This window comes from Ictidomys tridecemlineatus, chromosome 1 (assembly GCF_052094955.1).
Source record: "Ictidomys tridecemlineatus isolate mIctTri1 chromosome 1, mIctTri1.hap1, whole genome shotgun sequence".
Lineage (NCBI taxonomy): Eukaryota > Metazoa > Chordata > Mammalia > Rodentia > Sciuridae > Ictidomys > Ictidomys tridecemlineatus.
The window spans coordinates 127,734,131-127,753,044 of NC_135477.1; the positions used below are offsets into that span (position 1 = coordinate 127,734,131).

Consider the following 18,914-nt stretch of genomic DNA (forward strand, 5'->3'; position numbering starts at 1 on the left):
CAAACCATATAGTTTTTGCATGTTCTTGGAGTGGTAGTGTTGAACTGGTAGAGTAAAATAAGCTAGGAGTACAAAGGCAAGATGGAGGAAAGATCCAAGAAGAAATTTTCAATAGAAAAATGTCACACATATTTATAACCTTTAAGAGCTTTTTTTCTTGTTTTCTTCTGAAAATATAAATAATAGGAAAATACAAGAATAAGTTTACTTTTGGTAAAAACTAATTAAGACCCATTTTTGAACAATAATTTGGATATTTATGTGTTATGGGAAGTTAACTTTGAATCTCTGATATTTATGAACATGTTTGATTATAAAATTAGGCTGAGGATAGAAAATCTCATTGAGGGGGCTGGGGATGTGGCTCAGGCGGTAGCGTGCTCGCCTGGCATGCATGCAGCCTGGGTTCGATCCTCAGCACCACATACCAACAAAGATGTTGTGTCCGCCAACTAAAAAATAAATATTAAAAATACTCTCTCTCTCTCTCTCTCCTCTCTCACTCTCTCTTTAAAAAAAAAAAAGAAAAAGAAAATCTCATTGAGACTGAAAAAAATGTTAGTAATTTATATACAAGCTTTGTTTTACCTAAGTGTCTGCCTTTGGTAATGAATAGGGGTGAAGCAGTATGTTCAGTGGAAGGAACATTGAATTGTGTGTGGTCTGCTGTGGGTGTCACCTGTCCCTTCTACCTCAACCTTGTGCTCTTGGGAAAATGATTGATCCTTCTCTGAGTTTGGTTACCTGAGTATTCAATGTTAGAATTTGGCTAGATTCTCCCTTAGGGTAATTTATCCCTTATGACAATTAATTTAGATAATTCAGAACATATGTGGATAGAGTTAACAAGGCCCCTAGATTCTTACACTATAAGCAGTTTTCTCCAAATACAGAAATCTTTACCTTTGTACCTGACTGGTAGGACAACTAACCTGTCTTCTTTTCTCCTCCCTTTCCACTTATGAAGGGAACTCAGTTGGAAACATGTTGCCTACCAGGTCATATGTCTTGCTCTAATAAGGAACTCAGCTCTTACCCAGGATTATAGAGTGCTCAACTGTGGGTAGGTCCTTGGATTCAGTCCCTCGCTTTTCTGGGGGAGGTATCATGAAAACACTTTACTACTTTAGAAATAGATATTATCTGCTCAAATCTGCCACCTTGACAGGATCCTAAAGGATGGAAGATAGATTGGTGTGGTGTATGAAGTCTAGCATGAGCCTGAACAACTGGTTTTATGTGTCACCAACCTGCCAGTATATAAATGAGCTGTGTCTCACAAGTTCCGTCTTAGAGAACCAGTGAGCGATGCATGGAGCAGACCTGTAGCCACCTTACATCATCTTCAACATGAAGTCAGTCACAGTGTCAATACTTCTGACCCTGGCTCTTTGCCTCATTCAAGGTGAGTAATTTGCATGCTATCTAAGCCTCTTGCCACACATCTCAAAGCCCTGGGGAAGGGCCTTTTTCCCCAAATTGCCAAGAAAATGCTTATCTATAATTTTGAAATGTCTTGCCGATATAGGTTTTGAAGATTTAGATACATGGGTTTGTAATTATTATGTCAACTTTAGAATTAGCAAGTAGTTTAAAAACATCTTAATTTTTATCCATGAGCAATTCTTCTACTAATTCTCTACTAGTTCTGAAAGGAGAATAGATTCTTCTTTACCTTCCCCTCACCAAACTTATCAATTCACTCTACATATGTATGTTAAACATTAAAAAAAACTTTTGCAAGTAATATAGATAGCTTAATTCTATATGTATAAATAAAATATTTCAAAAGCAAAATTTTATTATCTATCCTTATTTTAAAGCAAATGTGCCTTCTACCTTATTTTATTTCTGTGTTTTCAAGTGCTAAATGGATTGAAAGTATTGCTCCTAAAATGAGAAGGATTTTTGTATGAGCTAAAAGATGAGTTTTAGCATTTTATATTTTATTGTGAAGGGAATACAGATTGCCTAGATTTATCTTGTTCTGAATCACTTTTTAAAAAAGAACTACATAAATAAAGTGAGATCATTATTCACAAATGATACCCACTTTCCTAAAATAAATGTATTAACAAGACAGTTAATGAGGATATATCATAGTCTGATTTTAATTAATCTTTCTTTTATCATATCTTTAATATTTAATCTACAGTAAGTAGGCAGAGTTGCCAGAATTTAGAAAATGGAATTTTGTGTATATATGTGATAAACTTTGTGCTCTATTATGCTTTTAAATTAAATTTAAAGGGATATGACATCTTTGGTAGTATGTTACATTACAATTTATAAATGGAGACTGCCATACTTTACTCTGAAAGGATATTTTGGAAATTAGATATTTTGAGTGTGTCAGAAAGCATTTGAGTATGAGTTCCCAAAGAATTTCAGCTTTCTGAGTGAGTAGACCTTCGTGAGTGTACATGCTGAATTCCTGGTGCCACTACCCTTATTATATTTGCAGTGATAAATCTTAATGTGTTCAAAAATAATTTGTGGTTTTACAACGTATTATTATTAAAGCAATCAAAACACTGCATTGAGTGAATCACTTTTTTCATTTACTGGTTTACATTCCCTTAACTTTGGTTTTTGCATTTTCATCCCAGATGCTGCCAGTGAAGATGCAAATCAGGTTAGTCTTGCTTTTTCTCATTGAATCCATTCCAAGATGCCTAAAGAAAAATGGTTTGTGGCCAAAACCTTCATGTTAATAACGCCAACATTATACAGATGGGTTGTAAGAGCTTTTGTTAAATACGCAGTGAACAGGTTTTTAGGACTCAAGACATGAATCCCTCTGTCTTTCTCATTCTCTTTCCCATACGCACACAACCAATGTTTTGATGATGATTAATGTCTATAAGAGACAATCTATTGTGCTAAAGAAGTGCTTTAAAATCCCATAAACAAACACAAAATAAATCAACCAAAAACCATACTGTTGTTCTACTTAGCAGCTGAACAAGCCATGGTACATCATTTAAAGAGCTAAATGTTTTCATAATCATTGTGCAAAAGAGGTTGTTCATAACTTGTTTATAGTCAGTGTAAATATTCCATCCAATAAACATATATTGAGCATCTATTATGTGTCAGACCCTGTTTGTAATGCTGGGGATATTCTAAAGTAAACAAAATAGTTGAAAACTCTGCCTTTCTGACTTGTATTTTAGTAAAGAGATGAGTTAATAACTAAATTAGTAAAATATATAGTACATTAAGTAATGATTTTTGCTAGGAGAAAAATAAAGTGGGATTCAGGATAGTAATTCCAGGAAATGGAGGTGGTATCACTTCTCACTGGAATAGTCAGGAACCTTCTCCCTGAAGAGAAAGATTGGAACAAGAATCTGAAGGTTCATTAGAAAGTGAGCTGTGAAGATTTTTGCAACTTCTAACAGAATAGGCAGAAGCACCCAGAGGCCCTGATACAGGGAGAGGGTGCTGAACCAACCAGAAAGGGTCTTTTCTTTGAGAAACAGAATACTCATTTTCTATGGAAATAATTTTTTTTAACTCTTAGAAAGACAAAAGGGCCAATATCCCTCCATGCACACACACTGCTATTCATGCCATTAATTGAACATTAAAAATGGTGTTATGTACGTAACAAAATTTACTGAATTGCTCAAAGACTATAAACATTAAAATAATAAAAACTGAAATGATTCTTCTGCCTTTTGAAATTCTTTGAACCATAATTAAATTATTTTTTGCTCTATTTTATTGAAAAAAGATTTTAAAAAGATAATTCTCACAGTAATAACCCAGGGAATGCCATCATAGTCTTTTTCATCTAAGTTTGCTGATTAAGGAGAGCTCTAGAAACTGTAGTAGAGTAGAGGAAAAGGCTTGATTTGGGGGAACCAGAGAGCATGCTCAGTTGGAAAAAAAAGAGTGTAGTACAGATCTCACAGCACCAAGCCAACATTTTATTTTTCAGAATCCATGAGAATAGGTGATGATTGATAATTTTGCACTGATTTTTTTTATATGGCTACATTCTATTTCACCAAACATTGTCTAAAAAATATAGGTTTAGCTACATCATATTAGCATAAAAGGCAGATAGAAAGGAAAACTATTGATGGTAATGTTGTTCTTTTCCATGTTCAGTTGCTAGAGATCTTTCCAGGATCAAACAAGCATGCTGAGTGTTAAAAACATGAGCCAGAACAGCATGGCAAAGCACTCTAGCACTTTTTAAATTTGTCAACACAGAAGGGTCCTTGTGAAGCCAAAGCAAATGTGTTATTGCTGTGATAGCCAGATAGGGTGATGCCAGTTCTTGGACAGTTATGATGGATAATGCAAGATCACAACAAAAGAGGTAAACAAAGAGCAGTTGACCCAAGAGGGCTCCAGACATGCAGAAAATAAGGACAGCAACAATATCAAAAGAAGAGTGAGCTGAGGATAGGCAGTCACACTGCCGGCTAATAGTGACTAGAAAATCATCACCCCACCTCAACATGACTTATTGGTCTAGATCTTCTCCTGCTTCAACAAGCTGTATCATGGCAATTGAGAGAGAGTCCATTTACCCCAGAGAGAAATACAACTTATGCTTTCAATTTATATGGCCTTTTCCTGTGTCCCAGTAGAATCACTAGTTAATTTTATGACTCAGAAAAAATAATACTGAGCCTCATCTTAAGTAATTGATACTTTGAGCAAGTTTCTTAATCTTCTCGCTAAACCTTTGTAAAACAATAAACAAACAAACAAACAAATAAATAAATAGATGTGAATCTAGGAACTTAGCTCTCATCCAATTGTGACATTGTAGATGTTCAATTCAGAATTTATCTGGATAGATGCTAAACTTTTATGATCAACCACTAATTATTTAGAGCTTAATTCCAATATTATTATGTCTTTGCTCTATATATTTTCTCTAAGATAACTTCATAAGGGATTTAGTTCTATTATGAAGACACAAACTCTTCTCTCATTCCATTGACATGATTTTAGGATGTTTCAGAACCAATTATATCTGACAATTGAGGCAGTAACTTACAAAGTTGGCATAAAATACTATAGAATCAGAGACCAGACACAGATATCAAGATGCCTAACCATGAATCTATAGTCAGAAATTAACACTGTGATACTCTGACAGTATCACTGGGTGGAGATGATAATCTTAAGAATTATTTTAACAGGTCACCCTTAGTAAAATTTCCAAGGTCTGGACTCTGATATTTTTTATTGTTCTTTACCATTAATCATTTTGTTAGTGCTTCCAACTGCCCATCATGCATATGAGGCTAGATTGTCCATTAGACCAAAAGCACTTTTATGGAAAGGATACTTCTGTCTAATTTGCGACTGTATCTGACACCTGACAAAATACAATAATCTCATAATAAGTGATTGTTATTGATCGAAGTATTACAAAGATATAGGGGGCTCAATAGAATTTTATAATCAGCACTTTTGAGAAGGTTGTCAGAGTTGGAACAAAGATTTTACTTATTTTCTGAAGCAAGCATTATGAAGAATTATTCTTTTGAAAAGATCAAAATATAATAAAATCTTATATCCCAAAGGCTTGATCCAAAGACCTAGTGAACTTTCTAAGCTAAAAGGGAATATTAACACTTTAAGTCAGTACTTTGCTAGATGGCACCAATGCACCACTGATTTTTTTTTTTTTTTTTTTTGTACCAGGTATTGAACCCAGGGGCACTTACTCACTGAGCCACATCCCCAGCCCTTTTTCATATCTTATTTAGAAACAGGGTCTCACTGAGTTACTAAGGGCCTTGCTAAACTACTGAGGCTGTCTTTGAACTCTCCATCCTGCTGCCTCAGCCTCCAGAGCCGCTGGGGCACCAATGATTTTTAAACTCCTTAAAAGGTGACATATTCAGCAGGCCTTTAATAAGACATTTTGAACCAATAAATGAGAAGAAAGAACCATCACTTTCAAAGATGATTCTACTGTCATTCCCCTATCCTCTCTAACATGCATAATGATTTCCACTTTCCTCTCTAACCTCGGTATAGTGCAATCATTGGTATTTACCAAAGCTCATAGCACATAGCAAAATATGTCTTCAAGGATGTTGCACAGAATAGTCAAACAGTGGTACAGGAGAATGATCTGAGAGAGACAAATGGACAGACAGAGAGGGGTAGGTTTTTTTTTTTTTTTAAGAAAATTTTCACTTTTTGAAAAGAATTGCTCAATAACTTATTTATTTATTTTTTTATGTGGTGCTGAGGATCGAACCCAGTGCCTCACACATGCTAGGCAAGCACTCTACCATTAAGCCACAGCCCTAGACCGAGGGGTAGGTTTTGAGACAATGGCACAATACTTCCATGGACTCACAAGCTTTTATTCTGGTTGTAGTGACAGAGTTGATATTGAAGACGTTGTTATTAGGGTAGGAGTGGAGGCAATTTTAAGAAAAGAATACAAAGTTGAAAATAAAGAATGGCTAGGACTCTCTCACAACCTTGGGAGAAGGGCCATGCACCTTCAATTTTATTAAATTTTTTTTTAATGGCACCAGGGATTGAACCTAGGGGCACTTAAACACTGAGCCCCATCCCCAGCCCTTTATTATATTTTATTTAGAGATAGATAGGGTCTCCCTGAGTTTCTTAGGGCTTTGCTAAATTGCTGAGGCTGGCTTAGAACTTGTGATCCTTCTGCCTCAGCCTCCCGAGCAGCTGGGATTACAGGCATGCACCACCTCACCTAGCCATAAACTTTGTTAACTTTCTCTCTCTCTCTCTCTCTCTCTATATATATATATATATATATATATATATATATATATACATATATATATATACACACACACACACACATATATATGTATATATATAGTGCTGAGAATCAAATATATATATATATATATATATATATATATATTGCTGAGTATCAAACCTAGTACCTCATACATGCTAGGCAAGTGGTCTACCACTGAGCCACAATCCCAGCCCAACTTTGTTAACTTTACAGTAATCTTTGCATATTCCAATAATCATAATGACCAGAACCATAATAATATTACTAATAATAATGAAAGAAAATTTACTTATTGAATATTTTCTGTGTATCAGATATTCTTCAAAGACTACATAAATTCACAAAATCTAATCTTCCTACAACCTATGAAATGTTTATATTTGTATCCCCTGTTTTATTTTTATTTTGAGACAAGATCTCACTAAGTTGCTGAGGGTGTTGCTGAGTTGCTGAGGTTGGCTTTGAACTCATGATCTTCCTGCCTCAGCCTCCCAAGCTGCTGGAATTACAGGCGTGTGCTACTGTACCCAACATCCTCATTTTAGATAGCATAACTGAATAAATGACAACCATGAAATATTAGCTCAGTTTTCTTTTAACTCCCAGACCCTTATTCTGCCTATTTCACTAACTGTATCAGATAAATGCTTCTTAGATGAATTTTCTATCTTCAACAGGAAAGCCCAAGTTGTGATTTTTGTTTGTGTTATTTGAAGCAATTGACTGAATGTTTTAATGATAGTAATTGTTAAGTTATACTGTCTAAGGAGGTTTTTCTTAAAGTTTTGTTTTGACAAATTTTCAGCCAATGCAACCCCCGCTTCCTCTTTGTAGGAAACATGCAGTGGATTTCAAGACTTGATGAAAAATGGAAAATTGTTCTGTTCTAAGGATAAAAAACTTTTTCAAAGCCCTCAAGGAAAATTGCTCTTCAACAAATGTGTCACATGCAAAATGATACTGTGAGTAAAGTTCCTCTTTCTTTCAAGTTTTTGAGGTACATGCTATTCTCTGAACTAGAGGAAATTATTTTTCTAAACTTGAATGGCTAAATAAAAATGCTTAGAAAACTCTTGGATAATTACAACCTACCTAGAATGATTTTAATAATCACTCAAATGGGATCCCAAAGGCATTTCAGAGGACCCAATATTGATTGATATCTTATGTAGCAAACTACAGCCTTCTGATAAAGTAGTTGGGTTTTGATTTGGGGAAAAAAGAATTTAGGAAATGAAGTCAGTTTCCTTGGACCTAATTCTGTTGTAGTGGAACTGGGGTGGGGGTCTTAAAGTTTCCCTTGAATAGAATGCTAGGCTTTCCTTGTGGGGATCAAGCAGCAGAAGGATATAAGCAGAATACATCCAGATTCTCTGAGCTACCAGTGTCTTCAGACCTCTTGGATTATGCTGGAATGAGTTGGACCAAAGAGCTACTTGTAGTTTACAGCTCCCTACATATCAGAAAGAACTAGTATCCTGGAAGCTGACCAGGATATTATGCAATGTTTCAGTGTCTGTCCAGTATTTCTGAAATTGATTCCCTTCTCTCCAGTGATTCCCTAAAGGTAGAAGCAACTTATCAATTATAAACCCTCTGACCAAAGTGTTTTAATTTTTGTTTTTTTAAGATTTACTTTGGAATTATTTTTTCAGTCTGGGAGTTGATCCCAAGGCATTGCATTACTTCTGTGCTAGACCCACAGCCCTCTAATTTTTTAAACATATTTTTAGTTGTTTTTTTATTCAAGATAGGAGACTAAAACTATGAATTTTAATAGGAGACCAAAATTTTGAATATAATAAACTTAAAAATAATGTAAAACAAAGATAAAATATCTTAAGACTTGCAAGAAAGTTGATCACTTTGGAGTAACTTTTCCAATTACTATTTTTATTACTTATGTAAATTGTATTGGAATAAATTTGTTATCTTAACTGGAAAGGAGATGGTGCAATGTATTCAAACTATCTTCCGATTATTCCCAGACCAGGTTGATTTGCTCTGTAGGGTCTAGGGAATAGAATTGGGATCAATACAGAAAATTAGATTTTTGATTCAATGTAAATATTGACTTTCAAAGATTTCATTCAAATAATGACACAGATAGGTTTTTATGGTTGGTGAACTTCTGGCTGTTTTAAGTATTCTAGGGAGGCAATCAGCAATGTATTCAAAGGCAGAGATTCTTGCATATAATATTCCCTATTTGAGACATTTTTTTCAACATTCAGGGCACATTTGTGCTTTTGTAATTATTTCTGGACACATCTCCACTTCTGACATGTAAGATTGAACTGAGAAGAGCAATCAAAATTAAGTGTAATTTTGATTTAAGTGTACCATGTAAGTTTTTATTCTTCAAATTTGGGTAAGCAATGTCTAAATGATGCTATTCCTTGTTTTCTTCTAGGGAAAAAGAAGCAAAATCTCAGAAAAGAACTGGGCATTTAGTGAAAGCCACTGCCCCAACAGAGGTGAGACTATCAGGAGTCAACCTGTTATATGTGCTTTTGGGTGCTGTTTGACCCTAATTAGAGCTATCTGTTTACTTCCTAATTACCAGGTTATACCTGTCGTGAAGCCAAATACTTGGAAGGGAGGGACCCTGGCTTAGTCCAGGGGTGGGCTAAATATCTGGTACATCTTGTCTCCAGGCCCAACCCATGACCCAACTCCCTGAAAACATTTTGGGTACTGACAGGTGCTCTGAGTTGAAGTAAGCCAAGGTGGTGTGTGTCTTCCGGGACCATTTCACATACCTCCTGTCCTGACTACCTCCAGAGAGAAGCTTTCTGGTGCTGTGGAACTAAGATCAAATTCCAAAATTCTTACTATGTAACCTAGGCACTTTATCTTTGGTTACTATTGTTATTTTTTTAATCTGTGAAATGAGTCATATTTAAAATGAAAAATTGAATATAAAAAGTTGCACGGTGTTTAACATGTATTGGCAGGCACTTGGCTCATTCTATTTCCTGTCTTTTTTCTTCTTTTGGATTCTATTATATATCTTTTTGAATACCTTCAAGATTCTCCTAATCAGCTAAGGTTGATTATTTGTATCTATTTTGTAGACTGAGACTCAGGTTAATATTTTGCTTTAATAAAGCATTCACTGATAAAAAAGATTAAGTAATAATAAGAAAAGACAGATTTAGGTTACTACCTTGTCATTTCATGTTGATAAGTCTATATTTTTATTTATACAAACATTTTAGTTTTAGAATATAAAATAAAATTTAAAAATAAAAGATGTGGGACCATATATCAGTGGGAATTTTTGAACTATGACATCTCACAATTAGTTGGCAAAACTGGGGCCTGTCACCAACTATCCTAACTACTCACATCACCTCCAGATATCCTATGTGGCTTCTTCAATTTTTTTCTTTCTCTTCTCTTGGCCCTGACACATAATTAAAACAAGCAATCTGAGCAGGTACAACCTAATTACTTAAAACATTCATAGTCTAGCCAACTTACCTCCCTCCATGGCTGTATTACTCAGAGATGTCTGAGAATCTCAACCTCCATGGTAAACATGGTCAATTAATTTCTTGTCCTGGGTTCAGTTAGTCTCACTTTTAAAACAATAACACAGCCAACACACAACTGGTCAATCTCTGTAAATCCTTTATCTGTGACAAAAGAGATATGTGTCTTTTTAATTAATTTTTTATCTGTTTATATATGTTTTATGGCACAAAAATATGTAGGAGCCAGAAATGGTTAGTAACAACATTTAAATCTGCCTTTGTCATATGAGGGAGTTCACTATGTAAGATCCAGTCTCTTCTTCCTGACATATATCTGCATATTTATATATATGATCAACACAGGGTGTTTAAAAATCATAAAACAAAAGAAAAGGACAAAAATCAAACACACACACACACACACACACACACACACACACACACACACACACCACTCCAAATCTTAACAAATCTATTTAAAAATCTATTTTAAAAATATTACTAGTAAGATGTTTATATCTCTAGAAATGATTTTTGAGTTTCAATCAAACAGAAGTTTTTTTAAGAAATAAAATTACAAAATTCTGATGATTATTTTTCCTGAGTTTTAATTTTTAACTCTAGATAAATAACATGTAAATATTTGGTTTTCTACTTAAAGAAACCACTTATTTATAAGCTAAGGTGGTTAATATTTGGCTGTGTGCCTTTCAAATAATTTGTCTAGATATTAAATGATTTTTTGCAATTATACTATGTTTTTGTTGGTGTTTTTCTCTCCACTATAAAAGAGAACAATCTACTCACTTTCTCTGCTTAGGTTTCTCCCACCAAAAATCAACCCTGACCCTATCTCTGAGAATGAAGCACTCTACTTGTTCGAGAATGTTCCACCTATAGACATTCTCTCTCCACCTTATTCTTGATCTCTTCTTCTTCATCTAGTATGTAATATACTCACCTCCCAATTCTAATATCCACTCCATCAACAATGGTGTGCTGCCTTCAAAGTATATCTCAAACTGAACTCCTTTTCACAATTTCTATTTCTGCCACACCAATTCAGAATCCAGCATTTCTGATCTCCAGTGTGTTTGGTCTATGTGGAGATTTTCAGTTTTTAATTGATGAATTTGTTCATTTAATATTTCTCATGATTCTGGTTGCCAATGTTACAAGACATTAAATTTGTGTGAGTATAGGAGTATTTTTAGCTTCTCCGTTCTTTTTCAAGTTGGTTCACTGCTTTAATAACTAGTAAGGAAAGTCCTGTTTCTTTGTTCTTGTAATTAAAACTTGACTAACATATACATATATAGAGAGAGTTTCCATGTATATAAGAAATGAAAAATTACTGAGTTCATAAAACTTCAATTTGAATTTGGGAAATTAATATGTTCAGCAATACAAAAAATTAAAAATTAATTTAGGTAAAATTGGCTTTTTATAATACTAACTTGTCAAACTCAAGAATATAGAATAGTTTGTCATTAATTCATATTATTTCTATGTATTTTAGGAAATCTACAAAATAGTCTCCACAAAAATTCTTATATTTTTGTTAATATTTACAAAATTTACAACTTCATTGATATTTTGAGTAGTATTTTTTTTTCATGATATTTCTATATGGATACTACTTATATAGACAAATTCTATTGATTAAGGAGGTTCATCTTATATTAGACAACTATGTGGTATCTTGTTAATTTGGGTGGTTTATTGAATATAGTGTTGATAACAACATCAGCATAAAACAGGTGTTTATCATTCTCTTTCAGTATTAGTGCTCCTTTATTTTCTCTTTTTCCTTATATAATTGGCAAGGATCTAGATTTGAAATGTTAAACAGTAGCGATGATAATAAATATCAAACTAACCTCTCTCTCCTCATATTGAAGGGAAGAGCATCTCTAAAATTTCTCCATTAGTTATAATATTTATAGTAGGGATATTTTATATATATTTTAGAAAGTTTCAGAAACTCTTTCTGTTCTTAGTTTGCTAAATCTGTATTGGTCATTACCACACAAAATGCCTTGTCTGCAACTATTAAAATAATCTGATATTTCTCCTATCAATATAATAAATTTCTGGATAGATTTTCTGATTAATTAAACTACAATTGTTTGCTTAGGGGAAATCATAATTAGTCATAATATTTTGATATGCCATTGGGTTTGGATAATATTATAGAGTTTGACATTTATGTTTATAATTAAAGTGACTCTATAACTTTCTATTGTAATTATTCTTATTAGTTTGTAAATATATATGAAATACCATTGAGGTGCAGTGCTGCAAGTGGTGGCTGAGTGAGGAGGGCAGCAAATGCAGCCATGAAGTTAAGCAAACAATCATGTTAGCACTCTGAGAATTAACAAGCAGGTATGCCAATCTTAGAAGCATTTATGTTTGAAATACTGCCTAACTTTGGATAAGAAGAGTGAGAGTCTATGATGTTCTTGCTTAGGAATATCTCCATCTCTCCCTGCTTCAGTTGGATTTGAGGTTCTGTTCAGGGCAAGCCATGAGCATCAGCAAGTGCAGGGAAGCTACTGGAGAGAGCTTACCCAATTTAGAGTAATGGGCAGCTACCATCCCCAGAGATTGGCAGGTAGAAGTGATGATCTTCACCAAGAGTAAGGAGGGTGGCCTAAGTTTGCAGGTATGTTTGGAATGGAGTTGTCACATGTGGATATCAGAGAATAAAAAGGCTATGCATGCCCTTAAAAGACACAACACATCCCAGTAGAGAGCAAATGCTGGAGTAGGTATACAAATGGTCTAAACTTCACACATCCTCCTCATACACAAAGGTCGACCTACAGAAGATGGAAGTCTTTTTAGGCTAAGTTATTTGAGCACAAAATTAGGTCATATCATTGACTGATTCCTAAACTACAAAGACTAGGGTGAAAAACATAGAAGCTAGGCTTACAAAATAAAAACTGAGTATTTTCTTAGCAGACACATCAGCAACTACAGATTATAAGAAAACAAGGTTTCAAAAGATTTAGTGTAGTGAAAGAAACTAAAAACTAACAACTAAATAAATTATTCAAAATAAATTTTAGAAGGATAAATCATAATCTTGAGTTTCTATTGTACATTATCTAATATGTTCAGTTTCAGTAAAACTTATGAATAATACAAATAGTAAGACTATGTGACCCACACGCAGAGACAGTTGTGTGATAGCAATACCAGAAACAGGAAAGAAATAAAAAGGGATAGGAATATTATTTGAAAAAAGAGTGACCTAAATTATCTCAAGTTGTTGAAAAAATTAATCTGAACATTCAAGAAGCTCAGCAAGCCCAAGAGTCAGTCAATAGAGACCCAGTAGTCCCACTGATTAAAAATGTTTTAATTACAAAGTCAAAGAGAAAAATTTTAATGAGAAAATAAAAATAACACATTCTAAAAACAGATTTCAAATAAAAGCTGAATTCTCATCAGAAATAACAAGGACAACAAGGCAAGGTAATGATGTGTTCATAATGCTGAAAGGAAAGAAAATTAAAATATTTCATACCTTTCAAAACTATACTACAAAAATTAAGACAAAATAGATATTTTTATATCAGTGAAATGAGATATTATGTTTCTAACAGAACTTCCTCAACAAATGATAATAAATGAGATTATTTAGCTTATAGTAAACCTCTACCAGATGGCATCCTGGGCCTACAGAAGGAAATGAAAAGCACCAAAAATGTTTAAAATATGGGCTAATAGGAATTACTCTATGAATACATTTTTTTCTTATTTTTCCTAATTTATTTTAAATATTTTATATTGTTAAAAGTAACAACTCTAATTCTTTTCTGTTGGGTTGTAGATATACACAACAATATACAAATGGGAATGGAGAAAATAGAGCTGCATTGGGGAAAATTGTATATTTTACCAGAATTAAATATCAATCTGAAATAGATTACAATAAATTAGTATTTATATTGCAATTACTAGAGTAACTACCAAGAAGAAAAGATATCTAATAAGTACTTACAATCAGCAGAAACAATAACAAGGCACACTAAAAATATTTAAACTAAAAAAAAGAGGTAGTAGATAGAAAAGCAAAAAGAACAAGTTTTAAGGCAAATAGAAACTGTAAACGCATCCGTATAAATAAATATATTAAATGTTAATGGTTTGAACCTACCGATTAAAAGGCAAAGATTGGCAATTTATATAAAAATATATAAAAATATGTATTTTATATCAATTGCCAATCTTTGCCTTTTATTATTATTATTGCCTTTTATTATTATTATTTCCTTTTATTATTCCAATAGACTCATCTTAGATTCAAAGACACAAAACTTTGAAAGGATAAAAGAATAATATGCCAAGTGCAGGCATCAGAAGGCAGGATATGCTATATTAATATTAGACAAAAGACATTAAAACACATATGTTATTAGAGACAAATAGGGACATTTCAAAATTTAAAAGTGTCAATACCCCAGGAGATATACATTATAAATATGTATACATCTAATAAGAGTAGTTCACAATTTAAAAGAAAAAAATGCCATTTCTCAAAGAAGAAACTGACAATTTAACAAAAGTAGTTGAAAATTTCAATTCTCTACTCTCAAAAATTGCTGGAACTACTAGACAAAATATGGCCAAATATTTAAAGTATTTTAACAGTAGTGTCAACTAAGTCAACCTGAACTGAAATTGAGAAAATACTTCTCTAATGATTGAAAAAATGGGCATTCCTTTCAATTTGCAAGAGTATTCTTCAAGAATATTCTTGTTAACTATCATATATACATATCTATGATACAAACTTCTCAAATTTGAAAGGCTTAAATTCATACAAATATGTTGTTTTATGACAACAAAATTGAATTTAAAACCAGCAAGAAAAATGAATTAGAGAAATACCCCAAATATTTGGAAATTGTGCAATGTTTTTCTAAATAACTAATGAACCAAAAAAAAGGAATGATAAAAATTAGAAAATAATTTGAACTGAATGGAAAAAAAACAACCAAGAACAATTCAGAACAAAGAATTTATCTGAAGCAGTATCTAGAACTTTAAATGTCTAAACCAGTAAAGAAGGAAGGAATCAAAGTCATATTTAAATATACACTTTGAAAAACTAAGAAAAAGAGAGTGGACTAAAGTCAAAGTTAGCAGAAAGAAGAGCATATAAAAATTAAGGAAGAACTTAATAAAATAAAAAAAAATAATAGAAAGTATTGGTTAAAAAAAAACTTGTTTCTTTGAAAAGATGAACAAAGTCATAAAAAAGAAAAAACTCGTTAGCTAAATTGGTAAAAGTAAAAGAGACAATAAAAATTGCCAAAATCAATAATTAAATAGTAGGCATCAATAAATGCCATCAAATTAGTTGCTTGTATAAAATGGAAAAATTTTTAAGAAATATGTTCTTAAAAACTGACCAAGAATGAATAGAAAATCAGAATAGACCAAAGCAAGTAAAGAAATTGCATTGGTAATAAATCAAAGGACAACCCAGGCCCAGATGATTTCACTGGTGATTTCCATCAAATACTGACAGAAGAAACAATACCAGTTCTTCAGAGATGCATTCAGGAAAAAGAGAGGGAGGAGACACTAAATAGCTCATTCCGTGAGGTCAACTTTATTCTGATACAAAATACATATGAAGACATCATCTGAAATCTCCTGAAAATATTCCTCTTAAACAGGGAAATTTAGCAAATTAAATCCACAACATGAGAAGAATAAAACCACAATCAAGTGAAAATTATCTTCAAAATGTTAGTCTAATACACCATATTGATAAACTAAGGGGAAAATCATATGATCATGTCAATAAATGTTGAGACATGATTTTGGCAAAACCTAACACTCATACAAGATTAAAAACTCACACAGTAAACTACTTGTAGAAGTTAATTTTCTCTAATGAAGAGTACCTGTGAAAATCTACAACTAACGTCATACTTAATGGTCTGAGACTGAATGCTTTTGCCCTTAAGATGGAGAAGAAAGAGTAGTTTACTTTTAACACTTCTATTCAACATTGAGCTGAGATTTTAGCCAGTATAAGACAAAATTACTTAATTAAATAGTGATTGGAAATAACTTTTTAATTGCAGAAAAGTGATAGTATATACAGAGTCCTAAGGATCCCCCCAAAGAAAAGTCACTAGAACTAATAAATGAGTTTAGCAAGGCTTCTGTGAATAAAATAAAAATTACAAAGTTGATTGTGTTTCTATATACTATCAAGGAAAAATTCCAAGATCAAATTATTAATAATTCTACTCATAAGAGACTAAAATATATAGAAATAAATTTAACAAAGTAAGTGCAAGGATTATATTATGTGAAATATGAAATGTTTCAGTACACTCATGCACCACATTACAATGTTTGGGTCAATGATGATATATATAACAGTGATCTCATAAGATCATAACGAAGCTCAAAAGTTTCTATCACTTTTGTCTTTAATAATATCATATCACTAGCCTCATTATAGTGATTATAACACCATAATCCAAAGCATCATTCACATTTGTGGTGGTAAGGTGTAAACAAACCTACTGTGCTGCCTGTCCTAGAAAAGTCACATAAATTATGCATAAATAATTATGTGCATACTTGATCGACAAGTATGTTACTGGTTTATGAACTTAATATACCATATTTTTTAATCATTATTTTAGAGGGTAGTCCTTCTACTCATAAAAAGATGCTAGTATAAAACAGTATGCCATGTTTCAAAGGCAGAAAACTCAAAGTCCTTTTTGAACCATGACTCCTGATTGCCTCATTTTCTTTTGTGCTGATTTATCCTTCTGTTGTTTTGTTCATTGTGGTCCCAGGAGCAATAGGCTATGATATATAACATAAATAATACAGCTTAGGTGTGTAATAGGTTGTACTATCTAGGTTTGTGTAATTATACTCTAGTGTGCTCACAATGATGAAATGCACAATGGTGCATTTTTCAGAATATCCTGTCATTAAGTGATACATGACTGTAAATGATGAGGCACTATATTTTCAGAGATGAAAAAGTTACTATTATTGGGATTTCTATTCTTCCAAAACCTAAAAATTCAATATGTATTTATCAAAATCCAAGTAGGTTGTTAAAAAATAGAAACTGACAGATTACTCCTAGTACTTATATGAAAATGTTAGGACACTAAGTAAATGAATTCAAAACTTACTATAAAGCAGATGTGCCCAGTGATGTGTTATTATTAAAAGAAGAGGCATAAAGATCAATGGAACAGAATTGATATTCCTTAACTTTAATTAAGATCAATTAATTAAGATCAATTAATATGTGTGCAACATGTCAACATAACTAAATGCTAGGAAAATTGAATGTACATGATAAAAAAGTTAGATCCCTACCTTATGTTTCATTTTAAACATGGATTTACCATATTACCCATCAAATTCAGTCCTATGAACCCAGTAAAGTTTCTGAGAATGTGTGTCTACCCAGTCAGACATGTGACTACTAAGTAACAAGTTTTTTTTAAAAAAATTGATAAATTATCACTATATATAACCATGGGATTCTTTATCACATATTTGTAGAAGTACACAATGTATAAATACATTTTGGTCAGTTTCATTCTCTAATACCTCTCCTTCCTCTACTCTATTGATCTTCCTTCTATTTTGGTTAGATTCTCCCACACCGTTATTTTTTTCTCTTTAGCTTTCACATATGAGAGAAAATATACAACCCTTGAAATTCTGAGTTTGGCTTATTTAGCTCAACATAATGCTCTCAAGTATAGTGGAAAACTGAAATCAATTCAAATGTCCAAATGTCGACTAGAGAATGGAAAAATAAAATGAACCATACTTTTGCAATGTAATATTATTCTGCAATAAAAAGGAATGTGCTCCTGACCCTGTTATAATATGGTTGAATCTTAGAAACATTTTGCAAAGTGAAAGAATCTGAAATTAAACAATTACATTTTCCAATTTGATTTATATAAAATGTCTAGAAAAGGCACATTTACATAGTCAGAGAGAAGTTCTATGGTTATCTAAAGCAGGAGCTGGGAACTGGGAGTTATCTGTAAATGGCACAGGGGAATTTCTTGAGGTGATGGAAATATTCTAAAACTGGTTATTCAACTTAAAAATTATCAAATTGTATAACTTAAAATGTGTGAACTTAGAGGTATGGATAAAGCAGTTTAAAATCTTATTCAGTTCACACACTTTGATTTTGTAGTAACTTGAAAATTATTATTAGTAGATACAAATTTTCCTAACTTCAAAAAAAAAATACATTGGGGAGTATTCCAGACTTGGTTATATTACAAAGGAAATATCTCATATCAGTATATCAATTGGATTAATTCTTATTGATCTATTCAAATTTTCTTTTCATTGAACCACTCAGAATTTTATACTTTTTTGTAGTCATGTATTCATTTTGATTTTCAAATATATTAGCATATAGCTGTAATATGCTCTCCTTGTATTTATATCTCATTTTTTATATGGTTAGTCTTAGTTATTTCATGTTTTTTTTTTGTGTGTGTGTCTGTGTGTGCGTGTGTGCACAAATGCGTGCATGTGAATGCATGCATACAGGTACGGAATCTAGGGCCCTCTACCCCTGAGCTACATCCTTAGCGCTTTTTAGTTTTTCTTTTGTGAGATGG

At 32.6% G+C, this 18,914-nt stretch overlaps 1 protein-coding gene across 1 annotated transcript in view; it reads left to right on the forward strand.

Moving 5' to 3' along the window:
* Window positions 1-1,203: 1,203 nt before the first annotated feature.
* Window positions 1,204-18,914, forward strand: part of Spink5 (serine peptidase inhibitor Kazal type 5) — a 93,251-nt gene continuing 75,540 nt past the window's right edge. Inside the window, exons 1-4 of the mRNA XM_078047399.1 lie at window positions 1,204-1,405; window positions 2,610-2,635; window positions 7,604-7,731; window positions 9,183-9,246. Of these exons, the coding sequence (XP_077903525.1) occupies window positions 1,351-1,405; window positions 2,610-2,635; window positions 7,604-7,731; window positions 9,183-9,246 (273 nt within the window). The 5' untranslated portion in view covers window positions 1,204-1,350. The remainder of the gene's footprint in view (window positions 1,406-2,609; window positions 2,636-7,603; window positions 7,732-9,182; window positions 9,247-18,914) is intronic.